The sequence below is a fragment of the Onychostoma macrolepis genome, chromosome 07, assembly GCF_012432095.1.
Source record: "Onychostoma macrolepis isolate SWU-2019 chromosome 07, ASM1243209v1, whole genome shotgun sequence".
Taxonomy (NCBI): Eukaryota; Metazoa; Chordata; class Actinopteri; order Cypriniformes; family Cyprinidae; genus Onychostoma; species Onychostoma macrolepis.
In genome coordinates this window covers 32,706,115-32,731,204 of record NC_081161.1, presented here as the reverse complement: position 1 = coordinate 32,731,204, position 25,090 = coordinate 32,706,115, and the positions used below count along the sequence as shown (strand labels likewise).

The following is a 25,090-nucleotide window of genomic DNA, read 5'->3' as shown; positions in this document are numbered from 1 at the left end:
AAGATGCCATTAAGATAAATATGAAAATTGTTCTTCATGTTGTTTCTACATTAATTTGAAGATTGACTGTGAAATGATTGCAATATAAGTATATTTAAAAACTTTAATGTTGGGTGGGATTAATCGCGATTAATTTCAGAAAAATTTGCAATTAATAAAAGTTTAAAAAAAAAAATATTGACAGCACTTATTTATATTTCAAACAGTGATTTTATTTGTCAGACATAATACAAACAAGGAAAAGCAGACAACAAATGCATAAAAATTACATTAAAAAAAAAATCCAAGATACATCAAAATACAAAAATATACATAAATAGTACACACCAATGAATCGAAAAGAAAAAAAAAACCGTAATGAATCTTCCTGTTTGTGCTGGATTCATAGAAATATACTTTTTTATTTTTATTGTTTTAATGAAAAGGAACTCTGAAACAACTCATCTTTTCTGCTGACATGGCCAAGGCTGCATGGTTGGAGAAAAATAATATTACCCAATAATATCTCTGTGTAATATTTTTCACTCCCTCATGGTCCAGTCAAATAGCTATGGATTTTGTCTATACACATGTCCTTAGAAGTTCCCTTGCATATTTTTTCTCAGAAAAATGCCACATTAAAAAAATGTCAATGCAGTTTAATGTTTTCTTTATAACTGGCTTACAGTTCTAGACATTTTGAGAAAATAACCCGGTATAGTATTAAATCTTCTCCTTACTGCTTTCTCCTTGCTCTTGCATTTCCTCTATTTAACACTCATTACTGTCACTTAAACTTTTTTTTCCCTTATTCTTTGATATTATGTTCTTTTGCCTTGGTATGTATGTAATGTGGTGATTGATATTTCCAGCTATATAATTTCATGCACAATAGAAGTGAAGTGGTCTTAATGGTTTGTGCACTGCTGTTAAGTTAATTGATCTAGTTAAAGCTGTCCACTGATGTCTTCCATCTATCAGGGTTAAAGCTACAGTCATTCTTGACTTTGAGATCCATTCATTTTTATTTAACTCGGGAGGCCAGCAACACAAGCACATGCAAAAAAAAAAAAAAAAATAAGTTGCCTTTCGCTGTGTACCCAAATTCAAGTTTGGTGAGCTCTGAGCTGCGAATTCACAAATCACAAAGATATTAATCTTATAACAGACCCAAAGAGCATCTAAAACATCACAAATTGACCTCTTGGGTGAATTCAAAGCATACACAAACCTAAAATTGCCTGGTTTGCAGTATTTTGGGGTCTAAGGTAATTTTCTGGGCTCAGTATGACTGCAGCTTTGCTCTTTGTGCTGACTTGGTTGTGTATTTGAAATTGCTGCTACTTAACTTTTTAAAAATTCATTTTGGGGACAATTTGCTGTCCTTGAAAGTATTTGGATTCTTTTTAAGATAGGCATTCAAGTCACTGGAAATGCTGATGGCATTAATAAACTGTAGCTGTATGCTATGGACTAGTTATTTAAAGGAATAGTTCACCTAAAAATTAAAATTTACTTGCCCTCAGGCCATCCAAGATGTGGATGATTTTGTTTCTTCATCAGAATGGATTTGGAGAAATTTATCATTACATCACTTGCTCAGCAATGGATCCTCTGCGGTGAATGGGTGCCATTAGAATCAGAGTCCAAACAGCTGAAAAAACATCACAATAGTCTACAAGTAATCCACATGACTTGTTGACTCCACATTTTGCTTCTAAATGGTACTTTATTTTGTGGATTATTGTGATGTTTTTATCATCTCTTTGGACTCTCATTCTGATGGTATCCATTCACTGCAGATAATGCATTGGTGCGTAAGTAATCAAAGGCTACATTTCTTTAAATCTGTTCTGATGAAGAAACAAATTCACCTGCAGTTTGGCCTGGGGGTGAGTAAATTTTCAGCAAATTTAAATTTTTGGGTGAACTGTTCCTTTAAGCTCATGTCTGATGTGATGTATATAGATCAGGGGTACAGCAAAAACAGCATGGTGTACTCGCTCATCTGCTGCTGTTGTGCTGGTGCAGAGGTACAGTGCCATATTTGTGTACACTTTGAAACTGCAGCTCTGGGGAGGAGTATCACTGCGGCACGCTGCAGCCAGCTGACTGTGTGCCACCAGCCCAGAACACAGCACTCGGACTGGGGCGTGATGTTAGCGTGCTGCCCCCATGCTCTTCACTTCCATGAGTGCAGAGAGGGTTTGTCCCTGGGGCTTTCCTTATAGCTGGGCTTTTATAGTATACATAAAAAGGAGAGTAGGTGGTTAATAACCCTGAAGGTGGTTTATAATGTAATTTATGGTTGGTAGGGCTAGTGTAGTGGCTGTATTTGTTGGATTTTGTAGGCAAATGCTTTTACACAAGTATGTGGATTGTTGGCAGTGTTGCTATACTTGCCAATCTGATGCCAGACCACCTGTCTGATCACGGTGAGGGGTGAAATGTCAGTGTTAGTGCTGCTGTACTGTTTTGAGGTTCCTCTGTAGCCCTTGATTTGTTTGAGGGAGATCTTGAATGTAATATAACAGTGCCATCTAGGGATAGATTGACAGTATTGCACATGATGACTTTACCTTTGTCAATTCGATTTTTAATGTTTTGATGCATTTCAAGTTTCCTTTTATTTTTTTTGTTTGTTTTGCGTTTTCATTTGTAAATGTATCATAAATGTGTTTTAAATTAACTTTTTGGGCTGATCCAATAAAGAAAATAAATAGCTGAAATGAAATGATGAAATTAAATTAATTGACACATTATAGGTATGTATTAATGAATTATGCTAAATGTATTTATTAATTATGCCATATCTGGTCAAATTAGACTAAAACATACTAAAATTATGAGGTTATGCAGCCTTTCACTTGGAAGAAATAATTAGTCCAAAAAAAAAAAAAAAACATTTTGAAACCAAATCTGTCTTCATTTGGGCACAAAAAGAGTTTGATTTCCTCAAAAATATTGAGCAGTACCTGCTTTCAACAATAATAAAAAATATTTCTTGAACAAATCAGCATATTAGAATGATTTCTGAAGGATCTTGTGACACTGAAGACTGGAGTAATGCATTCAGTTTTGCCATCACAGAAATAAATTATATTTTAAAATATATTAAAAGTTATATACTGATATATTTTTAAAATATATTAGAAGTTATTTTCAGTTGTAACCATTTTTTACAATATTATTGTTTTTACTGTATTTTTGATCAAATAAATATTGCTTTGAGCATAAGATAATTATTTCAAAAATAAAAATCTTACAGACCTCAATGTTTTGAATAGTAGTATGTATATACAGTAGTACATGAGTCACATGAGCTACTTTTATGGTTTTTATGGCATATTTTTGTACTTTTTGGAGCATGACAGCTTCTGGTACCCTCCACTTTCATTGTGTAGTAGAAAGCAGCTCAGATGTTATGCTAAATTCTTCTTTTGATGTTCCACAGAAAGAATGTCATACTTTTTTGAAATGTCATGTTGCAATTAAGATAGACTTAGATAGCTAAATAGTCGGTTCAAGGTCAGTTGTCTGCACAATGAGTTGTAGATTCAATTATAATTAATGCAAAAGTCTAAACTCAGTCCTTTTTGCTTCCTAATACTGATACATCATCAGAAATAAGTCTTAATGCACTGTTAAAGGTCACTTATTAACTGTTTGTTTTCTACTATTAAATAACTCTCTTTCCTTCCACAGAGAAGCCGAAAGAAGCTTCAAAAGTGAGCAGCAAGCAGTCCCTCAGACCAACCATTTCAGCAGCAGCATCAAAAGCTCCTCCCAGGCCGAGGGCCTCCAGCAGACAGTGCATGTGGAGGTGGCAGAGCTGAGGCCGGAGCGAGATGGGGAGGAGTGCTACGTTTACAGCAAGGAAGTGTTCGAGGATCCTGTTAAAATCTCCTCTGGAGAGTTGGAGATGGAAGGGATTTCCCAATCAGGTGCCCATTCTCGCCCACCTTCCACGGTGCCCGCTCACAGGAACGGGATGCCCCCCTCGGGCATACCTCCTGATCAGAACGGGAACGTGGTGTATAAGAGGGGTCTCGTACCCCGTACAGACACAGAGAAAAAGGTGCAAAGGAAAACTGCGCTGGCTCAGGTTGAGCACTGGGTGAAGGTGCAGAAAGGAGACCCAAAAAGGTCAGTTTTGTGTGTTTGTGCTGTGATAAGGGAAAAAATGTTAGAAAAGCATACAGGGTTATATGTAATACTCTAATTAAATGATGTAACATTGGGAACTCGAGCCATTGTAGGATTTAGTTCACATATAGATTCTTCTTATGAAGGAGCTCCCACTAGTGGTTATGATGTAAACACACTAAATATTAAAGGGAATGTTTCGTGTTGTAGCAACAGCATTCTGGTTATTACAGTTTATTTTTTCCTTTTTTTGTAAAAACCATCCAGTAATCAAATTTACACTATTGCACTTAAAATAAAAACCCATGGGACATATCTACATTTTAGCAGAAAAACACCCTTGTAAAACAACACCTTACCTTTTAAGTTTTATATATATATATATATATATATATATATATATATATGTGTGTGTGTGTGTGTGTATAAATGTCTGTTTCCTTTTTATTTATTAGTTTATTAATATAATAATAATTATTTTATTATTATTATTATTATTTGTGTAATGGTTAATGTGTTGATGAGTTATTATTGTTGTTGGTGATTAATAATGATAATAATAATAATAATAATAATAATAATAATAATAATAATAAATTTACAGCACAGGCCGGAATAAAACCATTTTAAAAGAATAAAAAAATAAATGTTTTTATAGAAATACTGTGTATAGCATATGAATGCTAACTAACAGTGGGAAGGACAGAATATTAACAGTACAATAACTTTTTTCACGAAATTACAGCCATCCCACTGCTGATTACACGCTACCCAGACGGACACCACCTCTCCAGCCTAAGTCCGTCATGATGGATACGTACCAGTCGTTGCCAAAGACCACTCGCCACCACTCCGGAAGCAGTTCCCCACCAGTGCCCCGCAACCTGCCTAGTGACTATAAGTACGCCCACGACCGTCTTAGTCACTTTCGTATGTCGACTGATGAGCGGTTGGCCACTAAAGAGGGCATGGTGTGGCAGCTGTACGAGTGGCAGCAGCGCCAACAGTTCCGCCATGGAAGCCCCACTGCACCAATCTACACCGGCCCTGACTACATGGACACGTCTGCCTTCAGAGTTACTCTGGAAATGCCACGATCCATATCTGTGCCACCATCACCATGTGACATACACCCACCCGGCCACCCCTCCAAGTCCTTGTCCCCACGCAGGCCCCACACGCCCGCCGACAGGGTGACAGTGCGCCCACTGGATGACTTCGACACCGTGGACACTCCCAGTTTGGGTTCTCCCAGAGGAATATGTTCCCAGATCTCAAAGGTAGGGAATGTGGAGCAGTTCACATAATCTCACAATTTCAAATTAGTTGTGGTGAGTTCCTCTCTTTGTTCAGACCACAGAAGTGTTGACCACCAAAGGCGTTATGGGTCATGGGAAAACCGAGTTTCCATTTACTCAAGCTTTGATTTGGACTTTGTGACAGGATTCACACAGTCTTCACTCAGGCCTTGATTCCCAGGTGCAGAGGGTGTGTTAAAAGAGAGCATTTTTATTTATGTGTGTCGCTGAAGATGCTTGTGTGACAAATAGCATCTGCCATCTACACCCCCCACATGAGAGCGCCGCTCCCTGTGCCACATTCACACGCAGCAGCAGTCACAGAAGCCTCTGTGCCTCTTACAAGTTAACATACTGTCACTACCATTTCTGCTCTGCATACGTCAGGACTCGTGTGAACTCACTAATTACATGCCTCCAACAGAAAGATTCACAGAAGCTGTCAAAAACCAGATAGAAAGAAAAAACAGACCTTCAGTCAATGTGCAGTAATACCACAAAAAATATACAGCAGAATCTAAAAATCTGAAATGCTAGTGAAAATGCTGTAATTGTTTCATTACATATTATATTATCAGCATAACGATTTACAATTAATTGAGAAATTCCTATTTTTAGGATCATTTTAGTGTGATGATTAGCATGATTTGAGAATGCTTAAAGAGAAAGAATTAGGTTCTTTTGATTTGTTTCCCCCAGAGAATCTTATAAAAAAATGTTCGGCAGTTTCCGCAAAAATATTAAGCAGAACTGTTTTCAACATTGACAATAGTGAGAAATATATCAGGAGGATCATGTGACACTGAAAACTGGAGTAAATGCTGCTGAAAATTCAGCTTTATCGTCACCAAAAAAAAAATATTATAATTAAAAAAAGAAAATTAAATATATTAAATTATAAAAGAGTTATTTTAAGTTATAATGTTATTTCATAATATTACTCTTTTTACTATTTTTGAATAAATAAAAGTGTAACATAAGAGACTTATTTCATAAACATTAAAAATCTTACCCCAAACCTTTGAACAGTAGTGGGAGAAGGGGATAGTATCTATTTTAGGTGCTGTTATTTAATCACTTGTTGCCATCAAGTTTAAATTCTTTATTTATTTATGTTTTGGAATTGTATTCAAACATTTTTAAAAGTACAGATATTGCAGGCTCTCAATTAATTGAAAGTACTGCATGTAAAAAATTTAGATTTCTATATCAGAACTTATATATATATATGTATATGTATATGTGTGTGTGTGTGTGTGTTGAATGTTTGTGTGTTTCGTAGAATGTGACTTCATAGCTGCTGTCGTGGAGCATATCTCTATGGATGATGATAACTAGACGGTGTTTAGCTGATAAGATTTGCCAAAGGCTAAGCAAAGCGCCCAATGAACCTCCTCAGCAGTGGTCTCTTTCTTCTGATCTTGTATTTAAATAAAAAACCCATTATACAGCAAAAATACAGTGCCGTGGGATTCACATTGGAAACAGAGTCTACAGTGCTACTCTGCTGGTAGCAAACAAATGTTATTTTAAGAAAGCAGGTTAAAGATAATTTATGTGTAGTTAATTAAATCTCTTGTTGTTTGTGTCCTTTTGAGGTGCTATGATGGGCCTAGATGAAGAATTTTATATGTTAAGCAAAACTGTCAAACCCTCAAAGCCCTGTGGCACATTTGAAATCAAGCACACAGTTTCTTAGCTAAAATAAAAAGATGAATGAGTAAAATGTGCTCTGCTGAGCCCTAGTTTTGTGCTAAACTTTGAAACTGACTTTTACTTGACTTGAAAAATGTACAGTATCCATAAACTAAAAGAGATAATTTGAGAACAATAGTGATAAAACTGTGATGTTCTTCATTTTCATTGTAAACATCATCATTTGTTGTATTTTTGTGTCATTACAGACCTCACAAATAGAGAGAAGATCCATGCCAACGATGGGATACATCACACACACAGTCAGTGCACCAAGTCTGCATGGAAAAACGGTAAGATTTCCATAGAGAGCAGACATTTTCAGACAAACTATCTAGGAAACATAGGGGATCTGCTTAGTAGATGACATTTTGGCCTCAAGGAGCTTTTTGCTTTCTAGTTTTGAGACAGTGAGTTGAGCTATATCATTAAAGACTGGCAGTTACAGTTCGCCTTAGTCCACTTCTATTGGCCAAATTTCACAACATCTTGGCACCGCTCTGGTGGTCACCTCCTGAAGTGCTTTCTCTCCCGTCTCCCCGCTGTCCTGCAGCCGGAGGAGTTGACCCTGCTGCTCATCCAGCTCAGGAGACACCGGGCCAAGATGGCCAGCGTGCGCAGCGACACATTCACACACCTGCAGAACCAGCACAACGGCCTCTCAGGCCCCAGTTTGCAGGTTAGAGGGTCACATTTCCCCCTCAACCCACCCTGAGCCCCCCTCCCATCTGAGCATATCATGCCCTCCTTTCCCTAACTCCCATACTGTGCTCATCTTACTATCGTACGCTGTTGGTTGTAGTTATGATTGCGTTGGTTTGGTGTTAGCTCTCCGTTAGCATGGAGTCTGCAATAGAATGTTACAGCTTGGGCTGCGCAATTTGATGTAACAGTCTGTTTTGTGTTTTTGAAGATATTTTCTTCCACATTTTGCATTTTTTGGACTTCTTTTGTAGTTTCTTCCTCTCTTGTATTTTGGATCGTCAGATTGCTCCTCAGATAACAGCATGTTGCTTGTTGACTTGCCTGCATTCACATGATTGAATGTTTCCATGAACCGAAAACGTATTAAAAACATCACTGGTTTACTTGTTTAAATGTAGTTTTGGATATGAAATGTCAGAAAAGTACACAAGAATTAGTGTAAACATTTGATTGAACAGACATAAGCTGTTATCCATTCTACTCTCTAGATCTGTCAGTACATAAGTTACAGCCAAGGTCCCAACCACCAGGTCACGACCCAGTACCGGGCTGTGGAAGAGTTGCTACCGGGTCACAAGAACGCTCTTGGAAAAATGTGTACAGATATGACACTGTTATTTATTTGCGTGTTAATGATTGTTATAATTATTCAGTAATTTTCTTTGTATGCTATCGCTATGGAGTAGCAATTTGACAATTTCATGTAAATTATATGTTCAATTAGTAAATGAAAGATTGCTGTGGTCTGTCATATATTTATTAGGGGTTAAACAGAGTGCCGTTGATCCATGTTACGTACGGAGAAGAAGAAGAAATGAAAGAGAACTCAATTCGTTACTCATGCGCTGTTCTTGCACATAACCTAAGCGCGCACAAGCATAGAGACGTATTTTTGACAGCGTGGAAATACAGAGTCCATTAAATATAATGCTTAAATTAAATATTTGCTTATCCGAAAAATCATCTGGTCTGTGACTCAAAAACCACAATATGATCCGTTGAACCACTAAATATATATACAGTATATATATGTATGTGTGTGTGTGTGTGTGAATTTAAAAAAATGTAACCAGTCCGTTGTCTAAATAGTTTTGAAGACCCCTAAATTACAGGGTTGCACATTTTAAATGAACTAGTATTCTACAACATTTACAGAATTGTTGTAAAATACTTCATTGTACTGTTTTTTTTCCAGTGAACTTTGACCCACACCACAGTGCATCAGATTTAGAGTTCAGACTGAAGATTCAATGTTCTTCCAGATACTAAATTGTCAGTAACTTTTCTTGTTGTAAAACAAAACAAAACAAAAAAAACAACAACAGATAAACAAACAAAAAAATGTATTATGTACACTACTGTTCAGAAGTTTAGGATAAGTACATTTTCTTTAAAAGTTTTTGAAAGCCATCCCTTATGCTCACCAAAGCTTTTATTTGGTCAAAAATGCAGTTCAAACAGTAATATTGTGAAATGTTATTAAATAAATGTTTTTTATTATATTTTAAAATGTAATTTCCTGTGATGGTAAAGCTTTTTTTAGCAGCTATTATTCCAGTCTTCAATGTAACATAATCCATCCATGTGACATAATCCATTTAATATACTGATTTGCTTCTCAAGAAACATTTGTTATTATCAGCGTTGAAAACAGTTGCTTAATGTTTTTTTGGAAACTGTGATACATTTTCAGCATTCTGTGGTGAATAGAAAGTTAAAAAACCAGCACAGAAATGTCAAACTTTTGTAACATTAGAAATAAATGAAATAAATGATGTTACATTGTATAGTATTCATTTCTGAAGTAAAAAAACCCCACAAACTTTTGAACAGTAGTGTATTTTTTTTAAATAAGCAGGACTTTTTAAATAACCATCATGATAACATGCACTTGCACAATGTACTACTAATAATGTACCAGCATTTGGACTTACAGTGTGCATGAAAATCAGTCTCAGTTTTGCATGTTATACTCTCAACCATGTGTCATGTGACCTGTTTCTTCATTTCCCATTTAAAGGCAGATGACACTTACATCCAGCTGAAGAAGGACCTGGAGTATCTAGACCTGAAGGTGGGCTCTAGTGGATCTGCCTTCACCTACCTCCTCCTCTCATCTTCTCCCTCTCTCCTCAAGGCATAAATTCTTCCTGATTTCCCCCCTCTCCTTATTCTCTATAACAGCTGCCGTGCTCTTTAACCCAGAAGGATGTGTAGAGTGAATTTTGAAATTGATGATTAAATAAATTTACATCAGTCAATATTCACAGAGAGCAATGTGTGATTTTAAGCTTTTGCAGCTAAAATCTGATTTTATGCTGCAGTTTAGCAATAAAAGTCTTTACGGATGCATGGATGTAATTACTAATGATGGCTCCCAGGTGGAGATTTTGATTTCACTAGAATCGGATTCGGAGTTGTTTTTCTTATGTCCAGTGACATCAGTGGCCTTTAGAGCTCTTATTTAGAGTTTCTCCACTTTTGTCATAAACTTTATGTTCACAGACTTTTCCGATCCTGTTTGATATGGAGCACATTACCGGCTTTAATTATTAATTCAGAATTCAAATGTATACATTGCCTAAATGTATACCCACAGTTCACAAAAACCCTTTTATCTTCATTTCAAACAGATGAAAAGTATTGAACCTCTCATCTATTCGGTACACAGTGCGTTCTGTCTAAATGTAAGGATGGTGTGCATAACAAAATGTGACCATTTCATGCCTTCACCTGCTGTAGTGATGTAAACCCCCTGTACCGTTATCGTTGCTCTGCAGAGTCATTCCTATGTGCATGTGCTACTTTTTTTTTCAAGGACGCCCAAGGTTGTTCTTGAGGTAAAATATCAATACTGCTCTGATGAGGGATTGTTATAGCGATTGCGTTGTAATTGTGAACATTATGTAAAGGCTGTGCTAATTATTTCCATGAAGACATTAGGCATCAAGGAATTACCCTAGAGTCTGAGGTTTTCCGTTAATGAGCGAACGTTTACAGACAGCTGCTCTTACTTATAAAGTATCCTTTAGCTAACCCCTGTTTATCCCTAAATGATAGTCTTTCAGTGGGTTGCAGCTTGTCGTAGGCTTCACTCCCACACGGTTCATGTCAAGTTCACCACTGATGAAAAGTATTGATACCTTGCCAAATCAAGAGCAGCACTTTGGGTGGATCATTGCGGCTCTCCCCAAATACCCCAGTTGCTGTTTGTACATAAACACATCGCAGAGCTTCCAAAAAGAGTGTTGGTTTGTTTTTTTGTTGTTGTTGTTTTGTTCATCTCGAGATATTATGAGTTTGCTAAAGCACAGTTTGTTTATATGATTTCAACAACCCTTTGTCAGTAGGCTGTGCAGCCTTGATGGTTGCTTGATCGATGCAACCTTACAGCTTCTTAGTCTTGATGTTGATGCTAATGTCTTTGAAAGTGTATGAGCTTTTGCATTTCGTCAACAGGTAACTGGACGTGACTCGCTTAAAGGTCGACCACCTCGGCCAGTTAAAATAGCTGAAAGTGACATAGATGTAAGTTCTGTTCTCTGTTTATTAAAGCCCACTTTCTGAGCCTTGTCTCCCCTCTCGATCTCTCTGTTTGCTTTGCACAGAAGGCTGTTAGTCAAGCCTGAATTTGTGCAAGTAAACACAGGCATCGGAGTGAGGCGGTGGTGCACGCTGTGGGGAGAAGCAAGCTTTCTCTCGGTGTCAAGAAGAAATTGAAATTATTGACGAGGGCTTTTTATATTCAATGCTCAATTTAAAGAGAAAAATACATGCAATGGGAGTTTTATACTTTGGGCTTGTAAATTTTTCAGTTTGATTTTTGTATTCCAGTGCTCCGACTGTTTTTCGTTTGATTGGAGGTAAATAATCTGGAAGTCCTGGCTTTTCATCATTAACATTGTTTCAGTTTAACAATTTATAAGAATTTTGTTGGTGGATTTATCTGCGTGATGAATATTTAATGTTGTTAAAACAACAATATATGGCTGTAAAATAATAACTGCTTAATAATTAATCGGAGGGAACGATAAACAGCGGAGAATAAACAGGCAGTGTGAAGAAGACTGTAAACAAGGCACTTCTGCAGCTTATGTCTCTCCCTCACGCGCACACGTACCCTAACCCATTTTTCGCTGAGAAAATACTGTTTGTTTCTGCAAATAATGACACCAGAATTGTCTTGGGTGCATGGAGTTTATGCTAATGGTTATCTTCAATAGTGGGAAATGTTGAATATGGAATAGCAGAAGAATGTATTCCGTCGGCCCTCTGTTTGATATGTTTGTATGTGTTAATGGATTCAGTTCAGTCGTGGCCTCTGTTTGGTGACCATGTTTTATTGCTGCTTGTGATTGTTTTTCCAGGTAAAGCTTAGTAGGTTATGCGAGCAAGACAAGATCCTACAGGAGCTGGAGGCCAGGATACGCACACTCAAAGAAGATAAGGTGCTTTGTTTTTTCTTATCTAAATTTAGTATTCTAAATTAGGCTTTGAGGATATTGAATTGTGTGTCAACTGAATGGTAAAAAGTCATTTAGTTTTCAGCAGGGCTTCCCAATTTATGCCTGAAATCATAATTTTCATTTCATATCAATTAAGCTGTATACACTACAATTTAAAAGCTTGGAGCTAGTAAGATTTATATTTTAATTATTTTTTTAAAGAAATTAATACTTTTATTGGTAACACTGTAGTTTTATGCCTTGTAATGCACCTTATAATGCATTGTACAATGTCTCATGAATAATTGTAACCACCATTTAATACATTATAACACTTATGAATTCATTGTTACACTCTACATTTTAAATTTGGTTATAATTATCTACGACAATATATCATGTATTACAACACATTATGAATAATTATAATGCATAATACCTTTTAATAACCCTTTATAATGCATTGTACATAAAGGCTTTAAGTAAAGTGTTACCCTTTTACTTAGTAAGGATGTATTAAATTGATCCAAAGTGACTGTAAAGATCATGCTAAAGTTACAAAATAATGTTAAAAAGTTATACATTTCTATGCTGTTCTTTTTTTATTCATTAAAGAATCCTGTTAAAAATGCATCACAGTTTCCATTAAAATAATGGCTGTTGAATTCCAGCTTTGCCAAAAAATGTTTAATGAAAATAGAAAAGTTATTGTAAATTGTGATCTTATTTTTCAATATTACTGATTTACTGTTGGTGAGCATTCAAAAACATAAAAAAAATCTTACAGATCCCAGACTTTTGAATATCCCAAAGATGTCTACACTGCACATCACTGCACTTTTACTCTGTGTCTATACCTTGTTGATTATAATAGAAACATTGTGATTTGTCATGTCAGTAAATTGCACTCAAAGTGAAATGTGGTATTGTGCAATTGTTAGCTTGAAGATCTATTTCTACTTAATCTAACCCTTTAAAATTATTTTTCTGTTGTAACCTAATATAGCCAGATTGACTTAACCTTAATAAATAAATTTTTTACTTGAATATAACCAGTTTTAGATATGTAATTTAGATGTTACTACATAAAGCAAAATTTAGACCTCAGTGGAATGCTGTTTTCAGAATAAGCTAATCACAGAAGAAAATAATCATATCTCAGAACAGTCGTGCAGCCCTAGTGCCCACTTGATGTCTTGGTCTTTGGTGCTAGTTCTTTTCTAACTTCTTTATCTGTATCCTCTTCTGTTTCTCACCCAAATCTAGGACAAGCTCGAGTCAGTTCTGGATGTTTCCCATCAGCAGATGGAGCAGTACCTGGATCAGCCCGCCCATGCGGAGAAGATTGCCTATCAACAGAAGCTGTTACGGGAGGACGTGGTTCACATCAGGGCGGACATCTCACAGGTGTCCACGGTGAGGACACATACTTGTGTTAATACACTCACAGAAGACTCAAGAATATCCATGAAATGCTAATATCACATTAAGCCAAAAATGAATGTCAATGCAACACTAATATCAGCTCATTGCACTTGTATTGAGATTTGTTCTATGTTAAACAGGAGATGGAGAACGCTTGGGCAGAGTACAGCCAATTGGAGAGAGATGTGGACAGACTGCGTTCAGCCCTTCAAGACCAGATGTCCCACAGTGCTCTCTCTCAGGTCAGAACCAGAGAAAGAAGTTGAAAAATGAGACCCAGTCTTTCTTTACTCAAGCCCAAAATTGTATTTCAGCTTTTATCTCTTTAATGCGTGCTTCCAAACTAAAGTATCAATACTGTTTGAGTAGCAGAGTGTATCAGAAGATGTTAAACCGTGTCAGCCTCCTTTTCTATTCAGCATGCACCTCTCAGTCCGGTAATTGATAGAGAAAGAACAAAGTGATGAAAGAGATATGGAGCTCTCGGAGCCGGAGTGAAGATCTAATGTCAGTTTTTGATCAGCGTGATAGAGCCGTAAGAACAAGGCATACAGTGTCTAAGATTATTGATTTCTCAAGTGTTTGTGTGAGAGCACACACAGACACAGTCAATAAATTATGGCTTGTTCTGAAAATACAAATAAGAGAAAATCCTATCCTTTCTTCAGTGCCCCTTTGAGCTCTAAATTTGCCTCTTAGAAAATCAAAGACAAGCCTTAGGGTTGTCATATTTTTTTGAGAGTTATCGCAGTGGTATGAAGGTACTCCTGTTCTGTTCTGTTCTGTTCTACTCTAATTTTTAGCTTTTAGGTTCTGTTGAAGAAATTGTTGTTCTTTATTATATTATATTATAATATGTACTATATTGTATTCTGACATACTGAAAGACAGACACTCATTTTTAGTATTCTATATTGAGTGTAATAAAGAAAACGTATGTATTCCCAAGCATAATGTTACATTGATATATTCTGATTTATATATATATATATATATATATATATATATATATATATAATATTATAAGAGTTTTTATACTAGGATTAACTTAATTTAGTTGTGTGTTTATTTGTGTTACTAATAATATATCAAGTTTTATAAAATATACAGAATTATTTCCTATTTGGCTAAATACATTGCATTTACTTTAATACTGAAGTATGCATACTTGTATTCTGTTCCTTCCTTTTCCAGTCTCTTATATTTACTTTTTATTCAGTTTTTTTTTTTTCTGTTTTAATCTGTTTTATTTCATTCTAAATTAATAAAAATGATTATATTCTGTGCTACTGCAGCAGGAGAAATCTCAGCTGAGGAAGGAGCTGTGGCGGATCGAGGACGTGCTTGCAGGCCTGAGCTCCAGCAAAGACAACTACAAAGTGACCATTGACTCTGTTCGCAATCCAGGTGAGAGTGGGCCCCTGCCTGCCATCACCCCCATGCACTGGAACACAGACCGAGGTACTGAGGTCAAACAGCACCACATGCAACTCTGCTTACTGCATACAGATGCAACTGATAATCATACATGTGTTTTTTTGCCCATATGATATCAACGGGTGGAATATTTGCCTGACCCAGAGAGGAAACTCGTGCCTTCAGTGTCATTTTCCGCAGTGCCTTCTCTCTCTGCGAGCCCATCCATGGGTGAACTGAAAGCTGCTCAGCCCAGCCCCCATCTCAGCCCGGTGCAGTCTACCCAGCAGCCCTTGCAGCTCTCACATACAGCACACAAGCCAAAATGGGTGAGTGAATGAAACAAAGTAATCAAGATACTCCTTCAGTTCATTTATCTGTATTTATGGACATTTCATGTTTACACAATGCAGCCTGAAGAAGACGCTCCACCCAGACCCCCTCTCCCTCACCTCTACAGTCCAGACGAACACCCCCCGGCTGTGCCCCCTCTCCCCAAAGAGACCTCCGTCATCCGCCACACATCAGTCCGGGGCCTGAAACGACAGTCTGATGAGCGGAAGCGTGATCGTGAGATCGGGCAGTACCCTAATGGAGACCATAAGGTTTGCCACTCAGTGATACAGCCAGTTTTCATCTGTGTATATGGTAAAATGTCAATATAGTTCTGAGTTCTATTTTCCTGGGACCCTAGGTTGAGATACGAGCGTTCCTGAGTGAGCCTGAGCTGCTGGCAGTTGGTGGCTTGAGCCGTGATAGTGGCTACCAAACTCTACCAAACAGAGGTACACACACACACCCGAACACGTCATACAGACTTTAGTCCGCACTAGTGTACAGCACTCGTTTGAAAAGGGAAAACAAGGTTTGGTTCATGTAAACCACAGCACAGTTTATTGATGACGTGAAAACAGTCTGCTAGTAAATTGCTAATTATTTTGTATGTTGACGTTGTAGCTTGTGGAGGCGCTTTCCAATTTCCATCATTCCCAACGGGAGCAGAAATTTTGAAATAATATTTAATGGTGTGTGTTTAGGCTACATAAGAAGCTAGCAGTGAATTTAGCCTTAACATTACAAAGGAGCCAAAAATGGTGCAAATATATAATTTTCACCACAGAATGCTGTTTAACACAATACTGTGCATAATTTGAGATGGAAATGATGCTGTGGTGAAAATGTTCATGACAGAATTTTCACTTGATGCACTGCTGTTCAAAACTTTGGGGTCAGTATGATTTTTTTTAAAGGTATTAATATTTTTATTTGGCAATGACACATTCAATTGATCAAAAGTGACAGTAAAAATAAATTCAGTCAAATTTTGAATAAATGTTTTTTTTTTTTTTTTTTTGGACTTTCATTTTGTTGAAGAATCCTGAAAAATATGCATCACAGTTTCCACAACAAATTAAGCAGCACAGCCATTTGCAACATTAATAATCAGAAATATTTCTTAGGCCCAAAATCAGAATATTAGAATGATTTCTGAATCACGTGACACTGAATACTAAAGTAATGGCTGCTGAAAATTCAGCTTAAAATCCTGAGGGAACATTAAGGAAATTATTCTGTATTTTTGATCAAGTAAATGCAGCCTTGGTGAACATGGAGTTGGTGACTTCTTACAGACCCCAAACTTTTAAATGGTAGTCTGCATACTGCTGGGAATTGTTGGTAGACATATTAAAATGTGTGCTTTAAGAGAGCCCACATGGCCAAAAGTGACCATACTGTAGTTGAAGAAACACCCAATTAAGCAAGTGTGCCAAGTGTGAACGTGACATCAGGCTGCTCAGTAGGAAACAGCTGACAATTAACCATGTTTGAAAGTATGAACCCCCCAGCTCGGAATTTTAGAAAGGATTTCCTAAGAAATCTATAAGATTTGTCTAATACAGTTAAACTTCTGTTAGGCTTGACAGGCTCATCTTCAAGACTGAACCAGTCATCAAACATTTCATCGTTTGTGACCATCAGAAGAGGACTCACCACCACAAGCTTGAAGGTAGGAAGCCAAACAAGTCCTGAAAGCGTCTGTTGAGAGGCAGGGGGACATAAAGAGTCCGTCATAGTTTGCTTTGGCAGAGCTGACAAACAGCAGGTTGATTAGATGCAGCAGCAGTACAAACCGCTGAGCACATGAAATAAAAGCAGCCAGTGTGGGCTTGGGCCAGACTGTACTTTGCGAATGAATTACTGCGGTAGTGTTGCCATGCAGACTGTGAACACAGTGTGTGTCTCCCACCCTGATGGATTCATGCAGAAAATGTTAACAGAAATGAGCACAGCAGAGCTTCAAAATGAACTCCTCTATTCCTGATACTTTATTTTCTCCTTCTGCCTCTCTCTTTCTGGCTGACTGTTTTACACTCATTAATAACAACATACTTCATGCAAAAAACAGTTAAATTACATTAAATTTGTATATATATATATATATACATACAGTACCTCACAGAAGTGAGTACACCCCTCACATTTTTGTAAATATTTTATTATATCTTTTCATGTGACAACACTGAAGAAATGACACTTTGCTACAATGTAAAGTAGTGAGTGTACAGCTTGTATAACAGTGTAAATTCGCTGTCCCCTCAAAATAACTCAACACACAGCCATTAATGTCTAAACCGCTGGCCACAAAAGTGAGTACACCCCTAAGTGCTCCTCTGGACCCCACTCTCGAGCCATGGCGGAGCAGGCAGAGCAGGGAGCCACCATGTCGGATCGGTTTCTGAGGCAGACTCGTGGACAAAAGAGGCCTCTGGAGCGCAGTGTGCAGCCCACACACTCAAAATGGTGACCGCCATAACAGGAAGTGTTAAAAAAAAAAATCCTTAGGGGAAACTTGCTTGGCAGCCGTGGCGTGACGAGGCTTAGGCATGGCAGCCATCTTGCGATGAGGCTCAGGCGTGGCGGCCATCTTGGCCAGGGAATCAGGCATGGCGGCCATCTTTTGCCGGGGACTCGGGAAGATCAGCTGAGACCTGACGAGACTCTGGACGATCAGCTGAGATGTAACGAGGCTCTGGACGATCAGCTGAGATGTGACGAGACTCTGGAAGATCAGCTGTCATGTGACGAGACTCTAGAACGGTGGCCATTTTCCAAAGAGACTCTTGAGTGGCGGCCATCTTGCAACGAAGCTCTTGAATGGCGGCCATGTTGTGAAGAATTTCTTGAGTGGCTGGCATGACGTGAGCAGGCCCTGGAGTAGCAGACATGACGTTAGCAGAATCTGGCTTGGCAAACATGATGTGATCAGGCTTTGACTTGGCAGGCATGACGTGAGCTGGTTCTGGAGTAACTGGCATGATGTGAACAACTCCTGACATGAAGGTCGGGATGTGAAAATGCTCTGGTGCACGTGAGCTCAGCTTAACAGAAACTTGCTGATCTGATCACAGACACAGAACAACAGCACCCAGACTCTGTTTTAATCATTCTCGGGGACTTTAATAAAGCAAATATCTCCCGTGAACTGCCAAAATACAGACAGCACATCATATGTCCCACCAGAGACAGTGATATATTGGATCATTGTTACACAACAATAAAGGAGGCATATCACTCTGTCCCACGGGCAGCTTTAGGACTCTCTGATCACTGTTTGGTTCATCTTATACTGACCTACAGGCAGAAACTGAAATCAGCTAAACCTGTTTTAAGGACTGTTAAAAGATGGACTAATGAAGCAGAGCGGGATTTACAAGCCTGTTTCCACCGCACTGATTGGACTGTTTTTGAAGCTGCTGCCACCGATCTGGACGAACTCTTATATCAGTTTCTGTGAGGATATGTGCATTCCTACCAGGACTCATTTAACCTACAATAACGACAAACCATGGTTCACTGCAAAACTCAGACAGCTCCATCAGGCCAAAGATGCTTACAGGAAGGGGGACAAAGGCTTGTATAAACAGGCCAAATACACACTGGAAAAGGAGATCAGAGTGGCAAAGAGGAATTATTCTGAAAAAATAAGGATTCAATCCTCTTCCAGTGACTCAGCATCAGTGTGAAAAGGTCTGAAAGAGATCACCAACTAGAAGACACCATCCTCCAGCACTGTGGAGAATCAACAACTGGCAGACGATCTGAATGAGTTCTACTGCAGGTTTGAAAAAAACACCCCACACCCGCCCTGAACACCTCTCCACACAACCATTAACACGTCCAGCAACCCCCCTTTCCCCCACACCTGCAAATCAGATCAGCAAAAACGAAGTGCACCAGGTCTTCCGGAAGCAGAAAAGGAAAAAAACACCAGGCCCAGATTGTGTTACATCAGTCTGTCTGAAATCCTGTGCTGACCAGCTGGCCCCCATCTTCACACAGATCTTCAACAGATCACTGGAACTGTGATAAGTCCCTTCATGCTTCAAACGCTCCACCATCATCCCCATCCCAAAGAAATCCAAAGACCCCTCTGTCAAGCTCCTGATATTTGCAGACGACACCACACTTATCGGCCTCATTCTGGACGGTGACGAGTCTGCTTACAGACAGGAGGTTAAGGAGCTGGCTGTCTGGTGCAGTCTTAACAACCTGGAGCTCAACATGCTCAAAACAGTGGAGATGATCGTGGACTTCAGGAGAAACCCCCCTGCACTCCTCCCACTCGCCATCATGAACAACACTGTGACTGCACTGGAGACATTCAGGTTCCTGGGCACCACCATCTCCCAGGATTTGAAGTGGGGCACTCACATTGACTCTGTTGTTAAAAAGGCCCAGCAGAGGTTGTACTACTTTCGCCAGCTGAGGAAGTTCAACCTGCTACAGTAGCTGTTGAAACAGTTCTACTCCACCATCATTGAATCCATCCTCTGCACTTCAATAACTGTCTGGTTCAGCTCAGCTTCCAAATCTGACCTCAGAAGACTACAGAGGGTAGTCCGGACTGCTGAGCGAATCATTGGTACAACCCTCCCCACTCTCCAAGAACTGTACTCATCCAGAGTGAGCAAAAGGGCTGGCAAAATCACTCTGGACCCCTCACATCCAGCACACTCCCTCTTTGAACTGCTGCCGTCTGGTCACCAGAACGGCCAGGCACAGAAACAGTTTCTTCCCTCAGGCAATCCATCTCATGAACACCTGACAATAAGTGTGGAACACACACTATTTATACACTTATACACTTATTTATCTAACACACATACTTAGTCTACATTTCAATTTGCACTTAATATACCTGTACATACAACGGTCTATTGTTATATACCTGTACATACAATTGTCAATATGTAAATTTTTATTCCTTATTTACTTGTTCTACTTTTTAGTTCTTCTTTTTTTTTTATGTGTTTTTTGTTCTGTCACTGTTATTCTGTTGCACTGTGGAAGCTTCTGTCATGAAAACAAATTCCTCGTATGTGTAAACATACCTGGCAATAAAGCTCATTCTGATTCTGATTCTGATCTTTCCCCCAGGCAACTGAGAACGAATGGGTTCATTTAAACCCACTCGAAAAATGTTCTTAAGGGCCACATCATTAATAGCCACCAAATGGCACAGTCCACAAAAGTCCTGAACATATTCTTTATTGTTTCCCATATATTGATTTATTTGTGGCGGTCCAAACTGACCGCCACAAATAGATTTTTTCAAAAAGCTTCTACTTCGTTGAATAAACGAGCACTGCACGTTTCAAAACACGGTGCGGGTGTTTTTATATCACTGTATTTCTGAAGGAAACCAATTGTCTTCAGAAAATTTTGGACATTGTTTTCATTTCATCTGGGATGTAATGCCTTATAAAGCAGCGTTTGTGAGCGGAGCACTGCTTTGTGTACAGCGTTACCGGGGAAACCGATATTTCTCCGCACTCTAAAAGCGCCTCCTGCTAGCAGAGAATGAATTTGCATATGTCACCACGAATAGAGTCCAAGTCTGTGGGAAACACTGTTCCTCAGTGACCTGATCACCTTGACGAAGGTGAAGGAGACGAACAACTGCTGGGTTCATTTTTATGGTCGTGTATTATGTAACAACTCAGTCCACTGAACGGCAAACGTAGTGAGAACCCAAGTGCAGTTTATTTACAAACGTGATCTAAAATACTAACATAATCCGAGACTTGACTTGGCATGGACAAACTAGACTCACCGGCAGCAGGTTACAACATCAATACACGACAAGAGACAATGGAACTAATTGGACTACTTAAGCAAACAAAGAGGGTCACATGACATGAACCAACCAATGGGAAACAAGACACATGACCTGGACAACCAATCAGAACATGACACAATGAACAGAGGAACCAATAGCATGAAGACATGAGGGCAAGGAAAACATGAAACAAACAGGAACCGTGACTAAACTTCAAAATAAAAGACATGAAAACATGAACCCAAAAACAAAACCCAAACCCCACATTACACAAACATACAGTTATTAAAATAGACATAATATATGAAGAGTTCATTTGCAAAAACAGATATTTTTTTTAATTTTCAAAAATCATGTTTTTTATTATGTCATGGTTTTTATTGTGTTTTACTGTGTTAGTTAGCTGTAGTTTTTGTTATTTTTTAACCTAATCAAAATAACCCAACTGCAGTTTGATTGAGATTAATTGGAATGCTCAATGAAAAAAAAAATTGATTTTTGAAAATGGTTAAAGTTTTTACAAATGAACTCTTCATATAATGATTAAATGTACACAACTATTCAAAATGTTGGAGGTCAGTAAGATTTTTTAAATGTTTTTGAAAAGAGTATCTTATGCTCACCAAGACTGTATTTATTGAATCATAAATACAGTAAAATATTAACATTTTGAAGTATTATTACTATTTAAATATTCATATTTCTCGAAGTATTATTACTAATTAAAGTAACAGTTTTCTATATATATTTTCTATAATAATTAATTCCTGTGATATATAATTTATTCCTCTGATGGCAAATCTGAATTTTCAGCATCATTACAGTCTTCAGTGTCACAGTGATCATTAGAATGATTTCTGAAGGATCATGTGACACGATCCTTCAAAAATCATTCTAATATACTGTTTTGGTGCTTATGAAGTATTTCTTATTATTATCAATGTTGATAACAGTTGTGTTGCTTAATATTTTTGAGAAAACGATATATTTTTTCAGCATTCTTTTAATAAATTGAAAGTTCAAAAGAACAGCGTTTATTTGAAATGGAATTTAATTCATCTTTGCTGAATAAAAGTTATTTTCTTTTTCAACAAAAGTTGGATACTCACTACAAACTTTTGAATGGACGTGTAATTAACATTAAAAAAAACAATACATACAGTACATTGCAATACTACATGCAAAAACGGTAAGTGAACAGCAAGAATATAGTAAAGGCATAGACAGACATCTAGTGAATATTGGTTGGGTCAGAATATCTAGTGAATATAGATGGCTGAGTCTCTCTTTTTTACCCCTTTTCTTTTTACTTCTCCTCCTCCCTTTTGCAAATTGTTCACATTTCTCTCTTTGATTTTTCTCTCTCCACACTGTTCTTTGGTGCGGTTTGTTTCAACATTATTAACACGTCCACTGGTGTCTCCTAGGAGAGACCAAAGAGTGCCTTGGAGCGGCTGTACTCTGCGGAGCCCGTGCAGCAGCGTGGCCGCATGAGTGCCGAAGAGCAGCTGGAGAGGATGAAGCGTCACCAAAAGGCTCTCGTACGGGAGCGCAAGAGAACGCTTAGCCAGGGCGAGCGGCATGCATCTTCATCTCGTGCCTCCTCCTCCTCCACATCCAGACCCGTGTCTGCAGACCTGGGATCAGTACGTTAGAGCACAATGACACATTATCCTCCAGAGAGAACTATCGCCTTGACATAAATGCACATTCAGCTATTTACACTGTTTTGATGAAGAACTGTAAGATTTGGCGTTAATATGATCAGCATTTTAGTGAAGTAGTGTGTGCCGCAGGTAAGTGGGTATGTCGGAGGTGTTTCAGAAGGAGAAGTGAGAGATTTTATTATATGTTGTTGGGCCACATGGATGGGCTACAGAATAAGAACAGATGGGAGTTATGCTATTTGCCAATGAAAGACATGGACTAATGTGTTTAGAGGATTAATAAGGAAAGTTGATATGCTACTGATTATCTTAATGTAGTTTCAAAATGTTTTAATGACTTGTATGAGTGTTTAATTTTAACCTTGGGACATGACTCCTTAAGGGAGCAGCTCCTATGTTCATCTGGGATAGTGAATCAAAGTAGTGTGCTTTTACTTGGGGATCTTTGAATAGGCAAAAGCCAACACTAACATCAAAATGCTCTTTTAACATCTCTATAACAATAACCTAATGCTCTAAATTATTGGAAACGGGGTCTGCTGTATTAGTGGGCTCATAAACTAAACTAAATTTCAAGCACAAGCTCTCAAACCTTTTAGCTGTTCATCACTCAACTGCAATAATTATAGCATAACTAAAGTGTAAAACCAGACTTTGTTGTGCTTACCTCACTCATTTATTCTTTTGTTTTACACTAATTCCACCCAGTTTCACTTTTCACATCCAGCTTTCGAATAACAAGTCTTATAAAACCTGCAAAATAATTTTTCCCCTTCAATTTGGGTATGATTTGAGTGCACAGAATAAATTACATAATCATTTTGTTTTTTTTTTTGTTTTTTTTATTTACCAATTTAACTGTCCTTCTACAAAACATGATTTTATAACTTGGTTTAGCTTATCTGGCTTTTTTTTAAAAAAATAAATACTTTTATAATTTTACACCTTGTTTTACCAAAATGTATTGAATGTATACACAATGAATGGCCTGGGTAATGTATGAATGACTTATATGTTTATAATTGCATGTTTTTCTTTAATCACTTGTGTTCATAATAATATAACAGCGGATTGTAGCATAATTTGCAAAAAGAAAATCAATTGCACAGCTCTGCTTTCTTTATCTTTTATGTAGATTTTTGCACATAAGAAAATAAACATTTTGCTAGTAAAAAAAGTGAAAGAAGACAATTGTTATTTTTCTCTCTACTGTGAATGTGAAACCACAGTTTATTTCACGACACACTGGTTTATTTTCTTTTCAGTAAGCACAATAAAGCCTGGGAATGAAACATGTAAATGAAGTCACAGATGGAGCATTTTATTGCATCTTTCTTGGTTTGCAGGAGTGCTGTACGCTACGGTTTGAGAGCTTGAACATGAGACACTTCACACACAATCAGTCCAATCACTTGTACATGGTACAGAGGTACCGGAGCGCACTGGGACAATATACCATTACGCTCAAGGTTGCAGTTTAACCCAGTTTTGTGTGTTGTTTATGTGCAGGGCTGTCCTTTTTAAACTTTTTATTTCATGTAAAGAATGAAAGTCGGATGTAAGTTTATATGTGGAGCACAGAGGTCATTTTGGCTTTAATACTCTGTCACAAAATCTGTCACATCTGTCCCAGTGTAACTGGAAATGTTATTCTACTCTTTACCTGTCCTGTAAATCAGGTGAAGACCATTTCAGAACCAAAATATTACATTTTCATGTCCTGAGTTGGATGTATGTGAGGTCTAGATCAGCCGTCTCAGGGCTGTGTGTGTTTGTGTGCCTTCAGTGGAGGAGAGAGCAGGACTTTGATTTGCAGCTTCTGGAGCGGGCCGTGCAAGGTGAAGAGAGAACATTCGAGCACAAAGAGAGACAGCGCTCTCACTCAGACGAATGGCTCACCCTGAGCAGCACACCCATGAGAGAACTAGATCTGGAGCCTCTGGACTACCAGCTGGACCTCAGCAAAGAGGTAACCCTACTGCTTAAAGGGATAGTTCACCCAAAAAAAGAAGATTCTGACATCATTTCCTTGTTGTGTGGAATAAAAGCCTCAGTCACCATGTGCTTTTGCTTTATAGAGAAAAGATGCAGTAAATGTTAATGTTGAGTGAGACAACTTACAACACTGCCTAAATTGACCTTTTCTTTTCTGAAAGTCATGCAGGTTTGAAATCACATGAGAGAGAGTAAATT

General features: G+C 38.0%; 1 protein-coding gene across 10 annotated transcripts in view; it reads left to right on the top strand.

Moving 5' to 3' along the window:
• The window catches only part of plekha7b (pleckstrin homology domain containing, family A member 7b), a 183,544-nt gene that overhangs the window by 81,871 nt on the left and 76,583 nt on the right, over positions 1 to 25,090 (top strand). For 7 of the 10 annotated variants that reach the window (XR_009271961.1, XR_009271962.1, XM_058781366.1 and 4 more), the window contains exons 10-25: positions 3,685 to 4,125; positions 4,871 to 5,405; positions 7,328 to 7,411; positions 7,672 to 7,797; positions 9,844 to 9,960; positions 11,283 to 11,351; positions 12,191 to 12,271; positions 13,535 to 13,684; positions 13,834 to 13,935; positions 14,989 to 15,154; positions 15,275 to 15,438; positions 15,523 to 15,714; positions 15,804 to 15,894; positions 17,026 to 17,117; positions 22,658 to 22,876; positions 24,684 to 24,866. Coding sequence is in view for 8 of the 10 variants with exons in the window: in XM_058781366.1 (XP_058637349.1) it covers positions 3,685 to 4,125; positions 4,871 to 5,405; positions 7,328 to 7,411; positions 7,672 to 7,797; positions 9,844 to 9,960; positions 11,283 to 11,351; positions 12,191 to 12,271; positions 13,535 to 13,684; positions 13,834 to 13,935; positions 14,989 to 15,154; positions 15,275 to 15,438; positions 15,523 to 15,714; positions 15,804 to 15,894; positions 17,026 to 17,117; positions 22,658 to 22,876; positions 24,684 to 24,866 (2,812 nt within the window). In the remaining 2 variants the exon portion in view is untranslated. Of the gene's footprint in view, positions 1 to 3,684; positions 4,126 to 4,870; positions 5,406 to 7,327; positions 7,412 to 7,671; positions 7,798 to 9,843; positions 9,961 to 10,456; positions 10,511 to 11,282; positions 11,352 to 12,190; positions 12,272 to 13,534; positions 13,685 to 13,833; positions 13,936 to 14,988; positions 15,155 to 15,274; positions 15,439 to 15,522; positions 15,715 to 15,803; positions 15,895 to 17,025; positions 17,118 to 17,727; positions 21,501 to 22,657; positions 22,877 to 24,683; positions 24,867 to 25,090 lie in introns of those variants that run through there. The other 3 variants (XM_058781373.1, XM_058781374.1, XM_058781372.1) reach the window with 3 other exon arrangements.